We start from the raw sequence: 19159 nt of genomic DNA, 5'->3' as shown, positions 1-19159 counted from the left end.
GTTTGATTTTTAATCCAGGAAGTTCTGATCTGAGGGCAGTAGCTGATGGGTGGGGATTGGAAGGTGTTTTTGATTTGGTGAGCAGGAGGGAGAGGGGGAGGTGGCAGCTGGGGGGCGGGGGGGGGGGGGAATCCGGCCCGTGCAGAGAGGACGCAACCACCCCTGTATTGAAGGTGTGCGGAGCCAGACTCAGGGTCACGCCCAGGGCTGTGCAGGCTCCATGGAGCAGCTCCATCACACCCTGGGGGGCTTGGACTTCAGTGCGGAGTGATTGTATTTAGACTGAGTGATTGAGTTGTTTTTGTAACGTACTTAGAGAAAAGTATTCCTACTTCTGGATGTCTGTCCAAGCTGTTGTGCTGAAGATTTCCCCCTCCCCTTTTCATACAAAAGCTGAGGATAAAAAGGGAGACCAAAGTGGGGCAGATTTAGGGCCTGCCCTAAATCTAGGTCTTGTGTGGGTGTTCAGGGTCACCGCTAAGCCCGTAGCCCCCTCTTCCCTGGAGCCAGCCAGCCAGCCAGCCTCTGGCGGCCAAGTTCCTGCTTGCCCTGCCTTCCTCACAGCCCTAGACCAAGCAGGCCCTTGGCTCAGAGAGCCTCCCGAGCTGTATTGATCTCTCAAATTCTTCAGGAACCGGGTTGGCGAATGCAGTTGCCAGGTGTCACTGATGCTACAGAGCAGCCCCACCGGAGCCCCCCTGCGGTGAGTGCCCCCAGGAGGTGCGTGGCCGGGCCCCAGGCCACCACCCACCCACTCTCCTCCTGGCCCCTGCAGGCCCAGCCCAGCGGCCCCAGATTATTTGTATCCTCCAGCTGAGGCTGCTGAGCCAAGAGAGGGAGATTGGAAGGGGGATGAGGGAGGGAGAGCTGGGGAGGAGAGGGGGGTGAATTATTATTTTTTTTTTGCACACACCCTTATAAGGCTACTGAAGTCATTACCGATGTAACAAACCAAGTAAGCAAGCAAGAGCCTCTCACCAACGTTCCCTTCTATAAACACAGCACGGTCAGCCCCAGCCTCCCCTTCCCCCTCCCCTCTACCCTCCCTCCCTCAGGGATTTGCTCTCCCCTGACGTTTCTTTCTTACCCGGCCCCTTTTCCTCTTGCTACTCTCCTTTTTCCCTTCACTGGTTGCAGGGGGAGGGAGCCTGCCAGCTGCGAGGGCCTCTGCAGCCGGGGAGCCGGCGCTGATGGTGGTGGCGGTGACTGCTATGGGACCCTGAGGCCTGGCCGGCCAGCGAGAGGACAGGGTTGGCCAGAGGAGGAGGACGACGGCGAGGACGTGCGGGGGGTGCTGAAGAGGCGCGTGGAGACCCGGCAACATACTGAGGAGGCCATCCGCCAGCAGCAGGTGGAACAGCTGGACTTCCGTGACCTCCTGGGGAAGAAGGTGAGTACCAAGACCGTGTCAGAAGAAGACCTGAAGGAGATCCCAGCGGAGCAGATGGATTTCCGCGCCAACCTGCAGCGGCAAGTGAAGCCAAAGACTGTGTCAGAGGAAGAGAGGAAGGTGCATAGCCCTCAGCAGGTCGACTTCCGCTCGGTCCTGGCCAAAAAGGGGACTCCTAAGACCCCGGTGCCTGAGAAGGCACCTCTTCCCAAACCCGCCACCCCAGATTTCCGCTCCGTGTTAGGTAGCAAGAAAAAATTACCAGCCGAGAATGGTAGCAACAACGCTGAGGCCTTGAATGCCAAGGCAGCAGAAAGTCCCAAGGCTGTGAGCAATGCCCAGCCTTTAGGGTCCCTGAAACCTTTGGGCAATGCCAAGCCTGCTGAGACTCTAAAACCTGTGGGCAACATCAGGCCTGCTGAGACGCTGAAACCCATAGGCAACGCCAAACCTGCTGAGACCCTGAAACCCATGGGCAACGCCAAGCCTGCTGAGACGCTAAAACCCATAGGCAATGCCAAGCTTGCTGAGACCCCGAAACCCATGGGCAATGCCAAGCCTGCTGAGACCCTGAAACCCCTGGGCAACGCCAAGCCTGCTGAGACGCTGAAACCCATAAGCAACGCCAAGCCTGCTGAACCTCTGAAACCTGTGGGCAACGCCAAGCCTGCTGAGACCCCAAAACCCATAGGTAATGCCAAGCCTGCTGAGATCCTAAAACCAGCTGGGAAGGAAGAACTCAAGAAGGAGGTTAAGAATGACGTGAACTGCAAGAGGGCACAGGCAGGAGCCACAGATAATGAAAAAAGATCAGAGAACCAAGGGACAGCCCCAGCCTTCAAGGAGAAGCTGCAAGATGTCCATGTGACAGAGGGTGAGAAGCTGCTACTCCAGTGTCAGGTGTCGTCTGACCCTCCAGCCACCATCACCTGGATGCTCAATGGAAAGACACTCAAGACCACCAAGTTCATCATCCTCTCCCAAGAAGGTAACAGGGCGAGGGCCGGGAAGAAGGGGGCTCCATCAGGGCCACTGGGGGCTCCTGGAGGCTTTGGTTTGTTAACTGCCACTCACAGCCCAGAGTTGGGCTGGAATGCCCAGCCTCTGTGCCCCCTCCCTGACGGAGGGCTGTTCTGCTCAGGGCCCTTGGGCACACACTCCATCACTGGGCGGTGAGAGGTGGGCATCTGATCCTCTGGCACCCGCCCGGGTCTCGGCATCTGTCTGGCAGAGGCGCTTCATGGCAGCCCCAGCCACGGTTCCTCAGGGCAAACCTTGGGCCTGAGCTAGTGCTGCACAGCTCTGACATGGAGAGGGCTCTGTTCGCAGGCGTGAGGGAACCTGGGGGCTGGGGCTCACTGCGGTCTCTGAGCTGAGAGCTGCTTTTGCAGCAGCATTTTAGGTTTGGAGAAGGGTGTACAGCGACAGGATGGCATAGGACTGAGGTTTGGGGTCAAAACAACTTAAGTCTTGATAACAATGTGGGTTTGAAAGGATCTGTGGGGGGAAGCCAAAAACCCCAAACAGCCCCTACGGCACACACTCCTGGGCGGACAGAGCCACTCGCTTCCTAATTTGGATGAGACTTTTGTTTGCTGGTATTTCACATTCTTGGGTTGTGGGGAGAAGGGGGGGCCACTAAATCCTGACATCTGGGGCCTTTCGGGGTCTGGAGTTCTCAGATGGGCCTGTTTAGATCTAGAGAAGAGATGGGAGTGAGAGGGGCATTTTCCCTGGACCCTGAATTTGGTTTGAAATGTTTCAACCAAGCATGCCAAGCCCCTGTGGGGGCTCCAGGTTCAGCAGACTTCCCATACCCCACTCTGGTGACCTGGGCTGGAACAGAGCCTGGCCTGAGCTAGGGGCTGACACTGGTGGCTCTGGATGGGCAGCGTACAAGAGCTCCCCAGGAAGTGGCTTTTTACCCTTAAGGGGTAGAGGGCAGCAGCCAAGAAGAGGCCCAAGTGGACAGGTCCTGGGCAATCCTGATCAGCTGAGGGGTTAGAGACACCCCAGGCCATGCTACTCCCCTTTCTGTCCTCCGCACCCCCCTCTCTCCTCCTTCATCAGGCTTCCGTCCTTTCTCCTGAAACCCGAATGATGCATTTGAAGAAGGCAGTGTCCCTCTCAGCCCACAGTGAAGTTTCTCCCTTCATTCTGTAACTCAGGCAGCCAGTCTGGAACCACTGAGCATTTTGAATCTAAGTGTTAAAAGAGTAAAAGCAAAACTGGGAGAGAGAAAATGTTTTCTGCTGCTGTGTCGCTAGGAGAACTCTTTCATGTGGTCACCTCCAGATTGCTAGGGTCCTCCACACGGCATGTCATCTCCCCCACCCTCCCCCACTCCTGCTGGTTCAGCCTGCCTGTGGTCCACACCTCGTAGGCGTGGGGGATTGCCATGGTGGGGTGAGCTGTACAGGGCAGTGGACGGCACAGCCTCCCGGTCACCCCTGTGGGTCCCTCCCAGTTGGAAGGCCTTGCCTGGGAGTGTCTCCCAGGTTACCCTTTGGTGATCTGTCCAGGAAGGATAAAGGTGGATAGCCACCCGTCCTTGGGACAGATGCACGGTGTGAGGCCCCTGGCTAGGCTCACCTCAGGGAGACTGATGTTCAGACAGCTGAGGGCAGTGCCCAGAGCCACGCACCGCCCTGAGACCTGTGCGGGACCTGCAGAGCCCCTAGGAGCTGCTTATAAACAATCCCCTCAGCTGAACAATGTGAGCAGACCTCAGCCCTGGTCTCAAAACCACTCCTGAGCCATTGGACACCGGCTGCTCGTGTCCAGAGTGCCTCAAGTATGTGGTACCTGCTGTCACTCAGCATTAAAGGGCATAGAAACCGGGAAACTCCAGGATGGCCTCCCAACAGAAACCACCCCAAAGGGACCACTGAGGTCCAAATGCAAAGAAGAAGAAATGATTAAAAGAAGGCCAGCAGAGGAGGGAATAGGGAAGCACTAGGACAGGGGTGGGAAGGGGGTGTAGACACAGCCCCGGTTCCGACTTCGAAAAAATATTCTAAATATTTGTAATTTTCCTTTGAGAACTAAGAATAGCACGAATTGAACACCACGTCCTATAGACGCTGTCTTGGGCATCTTACGCTTCTCGCTCATTCCATCCTGCCTGCCTAACAGAGAAGTGCAGTACCTGCCCGGGGCTGCACAGCCGTGCTAGTCACAGAGCGGGGATTGAACATGAGGCCGTTGAGTTCTGACGCCTGGACCACTCTGCTGTGTTACCTCTTAGCTCACTCTTGTTAGACGTCAGCACACTGGTGCAGCTGAGAGACCCCTCGTGATGCACTCAGCAGCCGCAGCAGCATCTAGCAGGGGAATGCCCATGGCTCTTAACTCCTCAGCGCTGTCGATAGTTGTCAAGAGGCCGGAAGCCTAGAGGTGCCCTCTCGGCTTGCCAAGTTTCTGGTATCTTCACTGCAGAGGAGTGAGCAGGGCCAGGCTGCCTTGCCACAGTAGGGAGTACCTTGTCTTAAAATCCCAGCCCCGTTTTCTTTCCATGCCTTCTCTCTAGAGCTTCCCCCTCCAAGTCTTCAAGAGCCCGGGTTAGACACGGAGCCCCGGGAGAAAGCCTGTCCTACAGCTTTATCAGTGACCACTTCAGCAGGCCCCCCTGTGGGGAGCCGGGCCCTCTGAGAGGTGTGAGTAGATGTGCTCATCACTGATCTGGAGGGAGGGGACACGCGCTCGCAGTGATAAACCGACCCCAGCCAAGTGCTGAGGTTGAGCTGGTCGGTGCAGAAGAGGGAGCTGAGTGCTGAGAGTGCAGGGAAGGCTGGTGCTGAATGAGCTGGACCAGGGCTCTGGGCACTAGGCAAAGTGGAGGGGGGGTATGGTCTCCCCGGCAGGGAGGGAAGGCCTGGTCCGGGGCGCGCCGTGTCACGCTGAGGAGCTCAATTCTAAAGGCAATAGGGAGCCATCTAAGAGTTTGAAATGAGGAGCAGTGCACACAAAGCTAGGGGTTTTGAGTGACCCCGGGCCCAAAGACCAGGGAGGAGCCTACTGTGAAGGGGTTGGGGAGAAAGGGATGCAAAAGGTAGCCATGGCACACACAGGAAACATCCGGTTCCAGAAACAAGGACAGAGTTAATAGAACTTGTTGCCTGGCTTGGGAGCAGGAGGCAGATAAAGAGGAGGAAGAAGCATGAGACCACTGCGTGCTGGGGTCTGGGTGACTGGGGTCTCACGTCTGCTGGCATCGATGGAAATAAGCTGATGGTTTGAGGTGGCCTGGAGGGAAGGTGGAGCACGTGGCTAAGAGGGTCCCCCCAGTTTCGTGCTGCACTCAGCACCCTCTCTGCCCCCACCTCCCTGGCTTGGAATCCTCCTTGCTCCACTGCACTGAGCCCTGTGCTGTTACTTCCTCCAAGATCAAACTTTACTTCCTCCAGGTCCCCTTGCCAGACTCTTGTCACCAGCCTTTGGCCAGGAGAGGCTCCCGTCCTCTCCTCCCCCACCAACCACATGTACACCCACATACCTACTGCTAGAGGACGCTGTGTTTGTAGGTTCAGGAGGCTTCTCTGAACGATGTACCTTGGCGAGGGCTTGTAGCCTTCAGGGCCCCCCCCCCCGAAACATGGTCATGTCACCCCATTTAGCACCGAGGAGAGCAGAAGAGGTGTGACAGGAGTCCGCTGGAGTTGACTGCTAATTCTTGAATGACTTGTGGAGGTCCCCTTTCCCCTTTCCTGTATTCCCCAGAGCTTCAGAGTAGATGGTGTCCACTTAACAGCAGCCTGGGCCTGCCCTCCAGGCCTGAGGGGAGACTGCACCGTGCCCCCCACCCCCTTTGGCCTCGGCCTCGTGAGGAGCGGGAGGGATGGCCCGTGAGCCAAGGCGAGCTCTGTGCTTTCATCTTCATGCCCTGTTTCCTGTCCCCAGGCCAGGCTTCTCTCCCCGGCAAACATCTCTCCCAATCTAATCAGGAGAATTCATTTTTGTTGCTGTTGTCAACCGATGATTCATTTTTAATCACCTTTCATGCGGGAGCTTGCAAGGGCTTTTTAAAAACCCACATAAGTTCATTCTACAAAACACTAGGATCTATGCATCCCCTGCCACGTGCAAGGCAGTATCGTGTCCGCACGATCCGCCCGGAGAACTCTGCGGTAGGAACTTTTTTCTTTTAGCAACTATATAGCCTGCTTCGACCGTCGGTTATATGTGACTACGTGTTGGTGACTTTCTCTTGCATAGATCTTTCGGTCACCTGCTTGGAAATGTGCCTTGGTCATTCTCAGAATGGCAGATATATATATATATATATATTTGGACTTGTTGTTGTTGTTGTTGTTGTTGTTGTTTTTACCATGGCTGCATTCCAGGCTCAGGAAAAACATTCATAATAGACCGAGTCACTGCCCTCTGAGAACCAGTGTGGGAGACAAGCGTGTCTCAGCGGTGGCCTTGGGAGACGTGCTCTGATAAACTCAGGGCATGGAAGAGCATCATGGGGATGCTTATGGGTGACAGGGAAGGCACCGACCCGGAGGAGGTGACCTGGGGCTCAGCTATCCTGTCCAGACAGCCAAGGGGACCAGGTCAGGGAGGCACTGCTCATTGAGGGCATCCTCCGAGTGCAGCCTCCAGGGCTTTGGGTCCCCCCCACCCACCCTGCACTCCCCTCTCATCCTGCCCTCTTCCCACACTCTTGGAGCAAGATAGGGGATCTTCAGACTCCATGGCCCTGAGGGGCTCTCCCAGGGGCAGTTCTAGCCGAGCCAGTTGTTGGATCCTTCTGTGGTGACTGCTCCCATCCCCCTCACCTCCCTCTCAAAATTCCCCACCAGGCCGAGGCTTCTCAAAAAAAAAAAACCTCTGGGAAACGGTTTTTCTTCTGGAGGTCAGGAATAAGCTGTCCCACAGGAAATACCAGATTCTTCAATCTGGGCTAGCAGGGCCTCCAGGCCTGCCTGGGAGCCCTCCCCCAGCCCACGCACATGGCCAGGGGTCCTGGCTTGGGGCGGGCTTGAAGGGCTGCTTGCTCTGCTGCTTTCCTGGGTGAGGGGGTGCGGGCTGTGGTCTAAATGCCCCACTCCTCCTGGTGGGCTCCCCACAGTCTCTGCGGTTTGTGCCATTTGGGCTGAGGGCTGAAGGCAGTGGGGGTAGGGGCTGGGGGACCATCAGGAATTCGAGCAGGATGTTCACTGGCAGTGGGGTCTCTGCTCACAGCCTTAGCCTCTCACTGAAGGGAAGTGGCAAGAGGGGCTGTGTTTCCTCTGAGCCTCAAATTCGGGGAGCCAGAGGTCATCTTAGCATCTTCCTGCCCTCCCAGATGAGTGGAAGGTTCTCTCTAGAGAGGACAGTTCCCCTCAATCCCAGATCCCTGTGCTCACGGCCTCACTCTCCTGGTGGATTTTCCTAAAAGTCCAGCCTGAGTCCTTTCTGGTTCAGTTTCTGCAAAGTCTGTCTCCGAAGGACAGCGGGCAGAGATCGAGACCCGTTGCCCTCCCCGTGGGAGAATGTAGGGAGGCCTTCCTGGAGAGAGAGGCGCTGTGTGAGCAGGAGGGAGGTGGTCGGCAGGACTAAGTTTCCCTGTTTAGGACATGACGCAGGTGCCAGGAGGCAAAGGCAACCATTGTGCCTCTGCCTTCCCTTCCAGCCTTAGCGAGGTTCTCTGAATACCCTTGTACCTGTTGTTCAGGTCTGCGGACCTGCCTAGTGGGGGTGAGGGTACTTTTTGAGGTCAAAGGCCCTTTGGGACCACTGCCTGGGGACCTCCCTCCTGGCCATGCTGCTCCCCACGTAGGCCTGGGGTGCACACAGCTCTGCCCACCCAAGGCCAAGGAGCCATTGGCTTGGGGAGCGGGAGGTGAGGGGGGTGAGGTAGCCGAAGCCAGTGGCTCCAGGCGGCAGGATGCACATGGCCCTGGCTCTGTCCTCTTCCTTGTGTGATGACTGCTGCCCTGACAACGGGGGCAGCTTTGGGCAAGGCGCCATGCTGTTGGCTTGTGTGTCTGAAGGCAGGAACCTGGGTGCCACTGCCCTCCTGCCTGGCCCAGCCGTCCCAGCCCTCAGCTGGCCTCTTCCACACCCCAAGGGAAATCCCCCAAGGGGATACCCCAGAGAAGTAACCAGACCTGGGATGAGAGGGCTAGGGTGAGCAAGAACCAGAACCCCGATCCTGTGCATGCCCAGCCTGACTCCTCCTTCCCCCAACCAGGTCAGAAAATGTGTGCTGGGGGTGGAGAGATCCATGGGGAGAGAAAGCCATCTCCATCCATCTCTGAGGTGACGCAAAGACCCTGCACTGAAGGGAGGCAGCCCCGAAGTGCCCTTCTCCCAGCCTAGTGCCCCTCGTTGGCCATGCTTCTCAGCTCAGATACCATTCCTGAGAAGCCAGCCCCAGGATCCCAGGCTATAGCTACCCTCTCGTCCCAGCAGACCTTCCCACGGGCCAGTGTCCCTGCTGGACATGGACTCCTGCCCTCCCTCACCCCCCCCTCTTTGTTCAGAACTCCCTTTCCTAAGATGCATTCCCAGAATAATTGCTATAAGCTGGGTGGGGCTTCCTCACCTGCCCCTGTTCCTTTCTTTCTTTCTTTCTTTCTTTTTTTTTTTTTAAGATTTTATTTATTTATTCTTGAGAGAGAGAGAGAGAGAGGCAGAGACATAGGCAGAGGGAGAAGCAGGCTCCCTGCAGGGAGCCCGATGTGGGACTCGACCCCGGGTCTCCAGGATCACACCCTGGGCCCAAAGGCAGGCACTCAACCGCTGAGCCACCCAGGCATCCCACCTGCCCCTTTTCCTAACACGGGTCTGTGAACCCCCATCTGGCTCTACTGCTTATCTCTCTTGGTGACATCCCAGTGTGCAGGCCCAAGGGTCCATCGTATTGGATGTTCTCCAAGGGCAGAGACTATTCCACCCTCTTCTTCTGTATCTTCCCATTATGTCCCCATAAGAGAGCTCGCTGGGAGGTGGGAAGGGGGGTACCAGGAAGGGACATATTTAGGGATCAGGTATTTTGGACCCGGGTGATCAGCAAAAAGAACCCTGCCTTTGGTAGGGAGAGAAGGTTGGTTCCCACAGGACGGCTGACTTCCGGGCTTCCACACGCTGCCCGGGTGAGTAGCACTCCTCTGCCAAGTTCCAGGTGCTGGGACAGGTACTGGGCTTCTACCAATACCCGTCACTCAACCGTTCTCCCTCTCCCTTCCAGGCTCACTGTGCTCCCTGTCCATCGAGAAGGCCCTGCCCGAGGACAGAGGCTTCTACAAGTGCATAGCTAAGAATGGCGCCGGCCAGGCTGAGTGCTCCTGCCAAGTCACCGTGGACGGTAGGTCACGCCCACCCATCACTGCCACGCACAGAGCCCTGCTTCTGAGCCCTTCCCTTGCCAGCCCTACCTAAACAGAACTGCATCTGAGACGGCCATCCCGACCCGAGGCATTCGTTCTGTGGGTGTCAAGCCATCGTTTGCAAAGAATGGGACAGCAAGGAACACGGGAGGTCAACCTGATGGCCCTGTGCGACCTTGCAGCCCTGCCCTCGGCCGACAGGAGGGGCTGCTCACCTTGGTGTCCCCACCGCCCCCAGTCCTGACCCCCCCACCTGCAGAACCTTGCTGAGCAGGGAAGCCAGGCACAGGGCAGGAGAAGACACGCCCACAGGAAAATGACTACGTAGTATTTCACAAACACACTGAGACAAACAAGTGTCAGTGCTGGCAGGTCAGGCCTGTGTGAGGACGGAGTAGCGGGAGGTCCGTGTGGGGACACTTCCTCGAGGAGGTGAGTTGGGGCCGCGCCTTGGGGCCGAGTGATCATAAGACAGCAGGGGGAGAGGAAGACACCCGTGGGGGCAAAGGGCTGCCAGGCCTGAGTGGGGTTTCCAATGAGGAAAGGGTGAGGCCAGGCTCGTCCGTGACTCTCCTTTCTCTCCTCTGGGTGACCTTTAGCTTTAGAGCCTGAGAAGTGGAACAAGCCTTGGGATGATCTTAGGCTACCGTCCTGGCTTTAAAGGGTAGGAGACTAAGGCCGCTGAGAAGGAACGCGTCCTGCGGAGGCTCCCGGGCCCACAGGGCCAGGCCAGAGCCAGAAGCCCATCCTGGGGCTTACAAATCCAGAGCCCTCTCTTGTCTCCTCTAAAAAGGTAGTGAGTGTGGGGGAAGTAATGCCTTGCCCTTGAAATGCCTGGGTAGGAACTACTAGTGACACGTGAAAAACTAGTGACCAAATAAGGCAACTCAAAGACCAGCTTTGTTGTTCTTCGGACTCCTGAGCATGATCACTCGGGTTATGGAGTCCCAACCCGTTTCGCTGCCGCTCCGCAAGGTGCGGAACCGTGGTCCATTCTCGGTTTTTATGATCTGATTTCCTGATCAGAAGAACGGAGATCTGGGATATATTAGGAAGGCGAGAAAAAAAAAAAAAAAAAAAAAAGAATCTTTTTATTTTATTTATTTATTTATTTTTAAGAAAAAGAGCCTTGAGGGGCACCTGAGTGGCTCAGCGGTTGAGCATCTGCCTTGGGCTCAGGGTGTGATCCCAGGATCCTGAATTGAGTCCCACATCGGGCTCCCTGCAGGGAGCCTGATTCTCCCTCTGCCTAGGTCTCTGCCTCTTCTCTCTGTGTCTCTCATGAATAAATAAATCTTAAAAAAAAAAAAAAGAAAGAAAGAAAGAAAAGAAAAGAAAAGAAAAGAAAAGAAAAGAAAAGAAAAAGAGCCTTGAAAAGAGAAGTCTAAAAAAAAAAAAAAAACAAAAAATACAGCGGCAAAATGAATGAAATTGTCAATAGCCGGCAGCAAAGCTGAAATGGTAGAGTGTATTGTGTGTGTCTCCCCGGGGTGCTGTGAACGTGTGTCACCAGGAATCTGGGACTAAGGGGCAGATCTGATAAGTCAGCGTACGGTGTGCTCAGAGCAGGGCTCGAAACTCGTGTTTGGGGCTCTAGGTAGGAGCTGCTGCTGTCAAGGACTCCCGTGTGTGACCCGGGCTGTCACTCACCCAGGTCAGATTCCTGCTTTTTTTCAATACAGGTGCTGCAGTTAAAAAAAAAAAAAAAAAAAAAAAGTGTTTCTGGGAACTTGACCCCAAAAGCCATTTCTAACAGCCCATACTTGGGACCTGTGCTGCATGCAGCCAATCTAGAAGGAAGCCCAGCCTGCTAATGAGGATATCTGCCTTTGGAATCTCTGGCCTCTTTGGGTCCTTATTTACATGGGTAGCTTTTTGACATGATAGCAATTCATTCTTCTTATCTGCAAAAATGTCAGCACCTTTTTGAGAAACAGCTAATGTTTTATTTTTAAAACCAACATAAGAGAGGGAGAGACACCAGAGATCTCTCTGCACCATGTGAAGTTCTAGCAAAGCAGCCATCTATAGACCAGCAAGAGAGCTTTTGCCAGAAGCTGAATTTTCTAGCACCTTAATCATGGACTTTCAGCCTCCAGAACCATGAGAAAATAAATTTTTGTGGTGTAAGCTAAAAAAAAAAAAAAGACTTTGCTTTCAAAATAAAATTTTCTTTTTCCTTATAGAATACATTTGGGATTTTGGTTTTTTTTTTTTTTTTTAAGGTTTGGGGAATTCTTTCTGCAACTTATGGGATTTTTTTTTTTTTTTTTTTTTTTTTTGCCTATAAATTTGTCTCCTCCTACTAGATTCCCTTGTACTCTCTGCTAATCTTGATCAACATTATTTATTTCTGGTTTGGCCTAGGGCTACAGTCTAGGAGCTGGGTCAGAGGAGAAGAGCTAGCAAAGGGAGCGGAGGGAGAGCAGATGAGATAACAGGACTGACTCTCAGTGCATTGGTTTTCGTTTTTCAAAGAGAAGAAGGGCAGCCCCCTTCACACCCACTCTTTTCCCTGTTTGCTAGACTTGGACATCTATTTGTGTCCTGCATGCGGGTGGCCTTCTTGCCATACGAGCTATCTCTAGAGAAAGGACGGCAGTTTCCCTAACTGCTCCCCTGACACCTTGCGGCACCCTTTCCCCTCCTGGGCTCCCCTTAGCCGGACTGGTCTCCTTTCCTTGTTCCACCCCCTGATCCTCCCAGCTCTCCTCACTCCCCAAGGCGATCCAGAACTTAAAGATCTGGGGGTGGGGATGGGGTGCAGTCCATGTACCCTTTGAAATTATATGCAGAATTTTGTGTGTTTGTGGATTAGAGCATTTTTCTGAAGACAGAGCCCATAGTTTTACATCAAATTCTCAGAAGAAGTCATGAATTATAGTATCTGGACGAACTGCTTGCCCTGAGAAGTAACCATCACTGATTTTGCAAGTTCATTCATGCTGTGGGGTCTCCCTAGCTCTCTCCAGCTCCCTGCGCAACCTCTGGATGGGGCTGCATCCCTCCCAAGGGACTAGGGGGTCCCTCTCAACTAGGGGTGGGGCCTGTAGCTCATGCTGACGTCACACTGGCCCTGCCCCTGCAGTCATTAGCTCCCACTCACACAGCCTGTGCCAAACACCGTTAAGACTATACATCTGTGACCAATGCAGTGATACACTTCAGGACCTCACCAAAATGACGTTGGCTCATTGGCCTTTCTGTAGTAGCCACACTCCTGTTTTTCCCCACCAGTCGTAAAGACAGAGGGAGGTGGCCTTTATAATCCAGCACACCTGGCTATTTTAATCATGCCACGTGGGTCTTTACCCTGAGAAAGAAAGGTGCTCTTTTGCACTTTCTTCCTTCTGGCCATACCCCTGTTCCTTCCAAGTACAGCAGAAGGCCAGTGACAACTTGTACCCAAAAAAAGCCCCTGAAGCCCAGAGTGGATAAGGAAAACTCACCCGGGGTGGGGGACAAAAGCTGATCAAGGTTTGCTGTGGCCAGAGACTCTTGTGCATTCTCAGTTTATTCAACAGCGGCGTAGATTATCTCTCAGTGGGGAAACTGAGGCTCGGCAAGGTTCAGCAGCCTTCCCAGGCCACGCAGACGGTTCATAGGAGAGTTTCAGGGTGTCTCTGATTCCAAAGCCCAAGCCCTTGGAACCACTGCGCACAGGGAGTTAGAATGAGAGTTACCCTGGCAGGACTCCCACCTGCATGTGTCTGGTTCTGAAGCCTGCCCTTTCCATGACCTGGCATGGCCTCTCTGTCTAGCGAATAACATGGCACTGTCCACTCCCCCAGAGATCCTGGTCTCCCTTAGCAATAGCCCTTCCTGCTGGGAAGTCCTTCCACACATCTGGCCTGAGTGACCCATTCCCTCTCATTCAGACCTGGGTGAAAGGTGGGGAAACAAAACTCTTTGTAGGCCAAAATCCCAAGACATGGCAACTTGGGCTGTCTTCCGCAACCACGCTGGCTAGGGCACCTGGCCTCAGCTACCAGTGAGATCAAGGGCTTTGTGACCAGGGAGGATCGTGCATGTGTGTGGCAGGAGGCGGCGCTCCAGTGGGCACATCCCTGCTGTCATTCATCCCGGTGCCAGGCACTGCTTTGGGGGCTGGATTAAAAGCAGTGAACAAAGCAGAAGTTCCTATTTTTGAGGACTTTAGAGTCTAGTGGGAGGAGACAGTAATCCAGATGAACAGATGTATCATATGATCTCTAGCAGTATCAGGTGCTACAAAGGAAGCAAAGTAGGGGATGTGGTAGGGAATGTGACTGTTGGAGAGGGTGGTTGGGAGGCCTCTCTGAGGAAGTGACATTGGAACAGGTGCCTGAGGAAGCGAAGAGTCTGGGAGAAAGAGGGGAGAGGGGGAGGGTGAGAAGAAAGCTCTGAGCAGAGACCATGCCTGAAGCATTCCCAGAAGAAGGAAGGCCAGGGGGTGCTGAGCCATGAGCAGGGGGGTGAAGTGGCGGGAAGTGAGGTGAGGAGGACCAGCAGCCAGATCTTCAAGGCGGTAGGCTGTGACAGGGAGACCACATTGTGTTCCAGGTGTGGTGGGCCAACTCTGGACCTTGTGAACGATCACTCAGGTGACCACAGGGACCAGACCCAGGATGGGTAACAGGGAGATCAAGGGTGGTTGCTGTGATGGCCCAGGCAAGAGTGGATGTTGGCTTAGACTCCATGGAAGAGGTGGGAAGCCATCAGATTCGTAATCTATTCTCACAGTAGAGCTGATAGGATTTGTCCATGAATTGGAAATGGGGAGAGAGAAAGGAAAGTCAGAGGTAACTTAGTTTTCAGGGAGAGAGCACAGATCAACAGTACTACTACTGTCTGGATGGGCATATAGGGGGCGGGGGCAGTCAAGAATTTTGCACCTGTGAAGTTCAAGTTGCCCATTAGACATCCAGGCAGGCATTTCAATGAACCTGGAGTTGAGTAAGGAGGTCAGAGTTGGAAGCCGGATATGGGGAGCCATCCACATAAGAGGCCATTGAATGTCCTGGGTTTGAATGAGGTCCCTAGGGTGGATGTGGATGGAGGCGGGAGGAGGAAAAGCAGGACAGGACAGAGGTCTGCAAAGGAGACGGAGAAGGAAGTGGGACAGGAAGAAATCCAGGAGAGAGGGGTGGTCCAGAGGCCAAATAGTGGCCATTTCATTGAAAAAGGAATGATGGGATCAGTGTGTCAGATGCTGCTGCCAAGTAGAATAAGATGAGTCTAATCATTGGCCAGTGGGTTTGGCAACTCAGGGTGATTCATCATTGTGACAAGGGGGTTTTGCAGGGTGATAGTAAAAAAAAAAAAAAAAAGCCTGCATTGAGTCGCGTAGGGGCTGAGGGCCTGCTGAAGTCCATGCAGCTAATAATGAGCTGGGTGGGAATTGAATTTAAACATGAGCCTTGGTGCCTAACTACCATGCTTCATTGCCATCATGACCATCGGGCCCCTCTGACGGGGACTGAGCTGATTGTGACGCCCCCTTCTTTGGTTGGCCTGGGCCCTGCCATAGTAACAAGGCTACCTCCACTTTCACATTTGTCCTTCCTGTCATCGCAGGCAGCTAACACGCATTAGATGGAACTAAATAAAATTGCTCCTGCACTAGGCCCAAGACACTTGAATATTGGCGAAGGGTATGGTTCAACCTGAAACCAGCAGATGAAGTGCTTAGCATCATGCCGGGCAGGGACTAAGGAACCCAGTAAATGCCCGCTGTTACTTCATATCTCGGTCCCTCTGTTGGTGTGAGTGTGATTCCTGTTTTCTGGGTGAAGGTCAGGCTCAAAGGAGTTCAGGGAGCTTGGCCAAGGACTCACAGGCCCCAAACAGCAAAGCCAGAAAGGAGCTGGTCTCCTCCTGGAACGCCCTGTCTTCTCATTGTGCCAGCCCCTCTGGCCTGCCCCATCACGGAGCTCCTGGAAGCTTGGACCCCCTCCTAGAAGTCTCCCAACACCTCGTTCCCCCTGCCTTAGGCTTATATATAAGGGAATCAACCTCTTGGAGAAGACAGAAGCAAAAATGCTGCCCTGAAGGGCTGGATCCTGAGCTAGCCCAGGAGTGGAAGGGGTGAGGTGTTGCCCATATAAGGACACGTTTTCCACTCTATGCAGAGGCCCCCTACCTCTCCATCCTTCCATCTTCCTCCCCCATCTTTCTTTGGGGGCACAACCAGGCCAGCAATGGACTCCAGCCCTGGGGCCCAGATCTAGAAATGGAGTTCAGTTTCATCACAACCTGATTAAAATAGAAAATGCAAGCTGCTCTTAGACTTGTATTACTATTATTTTTATCCCCTGGGCATCGTGCAAGTGCAAAGCTGGTTCTGATTAAGCGCACAGTCCTTCCAGCCCACTCCTTGCTGCAGTTCTCATGGAAGGCTGGTGGCCTGTGGTGTGTGCACAGCCCCCACGGGGCGGGAGGCCTACAGAGGGAAGAAGAGGCCAGCGCCCCCACTTCCCCCCCCTACCCGGGGGACTCCAAGTCTGGGGTGTGCCTGGTTTGAAAGGGAGACTTGAGCCCCTTTCCTCGTGCTCAGATGGAAAGATAAAGTGCACAGAACTTTTAAAAACAAAGCTCAAAGCACATGGCAGGGTAGCACACTCACACGTCAGTGTAAAGGCAGCGTCCAGAAGCTGAGGACAGATGTGGAGGCAGGCAGGGGCTGGTCAGCCAGGGCTCTTTGAAGGTGCAGCAATTTAAAGCAGATTTGGAGGGAGGCGAGGATATTTGGTGGACATGAGGGATGAGCTGATAGGTAAATGGTCATTTTTCTCTTCCTCGCACCCCACCCCGCCCCGGCCCCAGCACTACTGGATGCATTCTCTCCCTTGGGCCTTTTCACACTGTGCAGTAGAGGGAATAAGCCTCATTTCCTTTGTACAGATGTGGAAAATAGAGACCCAGAGCAGTTGAAATGATCTGCTCATGATCCCAAGGTTGCTGATGACAAAGCCAAAACTAGAACCCACCTCTCTGGGTCTCTACTCTCAGGATGCTTGGAAGCGAAGGCCCACACAACCCCGAGAGGAGAGAAGGGATCTCAGTCCCCATGTCCCTTTAGGAACCCAGGAGAACCAGCTCTCAGCCTTTGCTGGCTTATGCCTCGAGTGACACATCAGTTAAACAACAACAACTACCCTGATCCTTCTTTATCTCCCTCCTGTGATGTCCCAGAACTCGCCAGAAGAAAGACAGGCAGACAGCGTTCAAGCCAGAGAGCACAGAACTCTGTACACACTTGGCTCTCTCCTCCTCTTCCTTTAAAAAGGGGAAAACAAACACATGTTGGGGCGGGTTGCCTGTTGGGTTTTGAAAGAAGGAAAGAAGGGGGAGTCCTAACGAGGGAGCCCTAGACTTACCCTATGTCCTGCTTTATGGCATCCTGACCCCCCCTCAAACATCAAGGAAAGCACCAATCTGTGTTCCTGTCTCTTAGAATAGTCTCCCACCCCCCTCCCTGTGCCTCACCCCCACTCTAGACCCATGTGCACATACACACATATGCACAGATACACACATATGCACATATGTACACACACAGCCTGAGGAGGGTGGGAGTGACATACTCAAGTCATCTGTGGGGCATCTGGATATCGACACCCAGGCCCCTAACTAGACCGATTCAACCGGGATCTGGGGAGTGCGATACCTGGGTACAGGCGCTGCTGATGGGCAGCCAATGTTGAGAACCACAGAGCTTGACAAATAGGTACTGAGGCTTTTTCTGCAGCTGAGAATGACCGTCAGGCCTGGGAAGAGTACCCAGTGCGAAGAAGTGAAATCATCCCCGCCCCTTGGGACTTTTTGTTCCCCCATCCGTATCCATGTGGAGCGTGGGGTGGGGGCAGCCCACAGAGGAGACAGGACACAGGCAGTGTCAGCTATGGAAGGTGGGGACCCCTGACTCACCCTCTGGGTTTCCTTTTTTGTTTGTTTGTTTGTTTTTTTTTTTTTTTGAGATTTTATTTATTCATGAGAGACACTGAGAGAGGCAGAGGCAACGGCAGAGGGAGAAGCAGGCTCCATGCAGGAGTCGATGTAGGATTCGATCCCGGAACCCCAGGATCATGACCTGAGCCAAAGGCAGACATTCAACTGCTTGAGCCACCCAGGGCCCCCCCCCCCTTGTCTTATAGAAGGTAGCAGAAGGGTGGGAGTGAGGAATGGAGGCAGGGGAGGGGGCCAGGTTATCAAGTGCTGCTTAGAAGGACTTCTTTGAGCTTTGTTCCCTGGACCGTTCCCTGTCATACACTGCTAGGGATGGTGTGACACTCCTTAAGGCCTACACCTAACCATTCCTGTCATGACACACATTCAGCTTTAGGCTGATGTCCGCTGGGGATTGCCCCCACGACCGGGAGGTGAGCTGGACAATGCCTGCACCAGACCTCTGTTCCTGGATTATGCAGCTATGATGGAGGGTGGGCTGGCTTCAGGTTGGGAAGGAAGCTTGAGTCCTTGCAGGGGGTGGGGTGCGGGGGTTCTATGGGCAGATCTACCTTCTGGAGCAGAAAAGAGACCCAAATGCCGTCTAGAAGGAGCAGTGCATCCAGATGGGAGCATCAGGAGTCCATGCGCTGGGGAAGCGTGCATCCCCAGGCCCTAGTTCTGGGCAACCTCTCCAAGCCCAGGAGCCAGTCAGGCGAAGGGCATGTGTTAGCAGCTAGGCTTGCCCCATCTAGGAGGCAGGACAGCAAGACGGCCCTTCCTCCCCAGCCAAGCCGCAGGAATGCGGTCTCAAGCTTCAGCTGGAAAGTCCCACCCGCTCCTTCCTCCCTCTGAGCTTCCTCTCTTCAGGAGCAGGAAAGGGAACGGCAGGAAGGGGCTCGGAGGGGGAGGCTCCCTCCCAGTTCATCCCTGAAGAGAGTTTCTTATGGGGAAGATGCTGGAGCATAGTGATAGCAGTTGAACCAGCTGCTTCTTATCTGAGTTCCTGGGTGGTTTCCCCAAAACTTCCTGAAGTCCAGTGTCCTCGGGGCCTGGTTTAGGCCCAGCCTAGCCCCCCACCCCTCCTGGCATGATGTTAATCTGCCCCAACAAGGGAGAGTTTCCCTTGGCCTTGTCCACACTTGGCATTAACGTGGAAGAGGGAACGTGGAGAAGAGGTCTGAGGAGCTGTGCACCCACCCATGCACCGCTTCAGGCTTACCCAGAAGGCTCCACAGAGTTTCATGGGGTCCACTTGGAGGAGGAATGCAAAGGCTCCCATAACGGGTTCAAGGGCCAGTCCAGATGGGGGCGGTCGGCATGCGGGCCGTCTGCTCAGAGGCCTTCGCCCAGCCTGGACGCCTGTCAGTGGCCACCTGCAGAGGGACGTCTGAGAAGTCAGGCCCCCTCGAGGCCGTGAGCCGAGGGCCTGGACCCTGCGCTCTCCTTCCTTGGGGAGAGCTTCTCTCTGCAGAGCGGGCTGTGGGAGACACCGAGCGGTTAGCCCCGGCGAAGGGCGAAGATG

General features: G+C 54.4%; 1 protein-coding gene across 8 annotated transcripts in view; it reads left to right on the top strand.

The window, feature by feature from the left end:
* The window catches only part of MYLK (myosin light chain kinase), a 203928-nt gene that overhangs the window by 120279 nt on the left and 64490 nt on the right, over positions 1 to 19159 (top strand). For 6 of the 8 annotated variants that reach the window (XM_038583049.1, XM_038583048.1, XM_038583051.1 and 3 more), the window contains 3 exons: positions 632 to 703; positions 1138 to 2378; positions 9570 to 9686. In XM_038583049.1, the coding sequence (XP_038438977.1) occupies positions 632 to 703; positions 1138 to 2378; positions 9570 to 9686 (1430 nt within the window). Of the gene's footprint in view, positions 1 to 30; positions 78 to 631; positions 704 to 1137; positions 2379 to 9569; positions 9687 to 10081; positions 10141 to 19159 lie in introns of those variants that run through there. The other 2 variants (XM_038583052.1, XM_038583054.1) reach the window with 2 other exon arrangements.

This window comes from Canis lupus, chromosome 33, assembly GCF_011100685.1.
Source record: "Canis lupus familiaris isolate Mischka breed German Shepherd chromosome 33, alternate assembly UU_Cfam_GSD_1.0, whole genome shotgun sequence".
NCBI classification, from domain to species: Eukaryota; Metazoa; Chordata; class Mammalia; order Carnivora; family Canidae; genus Canis; species Canis lupus.
This window is presented reverse-complemented; position numbering and strand designations above follow the sequence as displayed.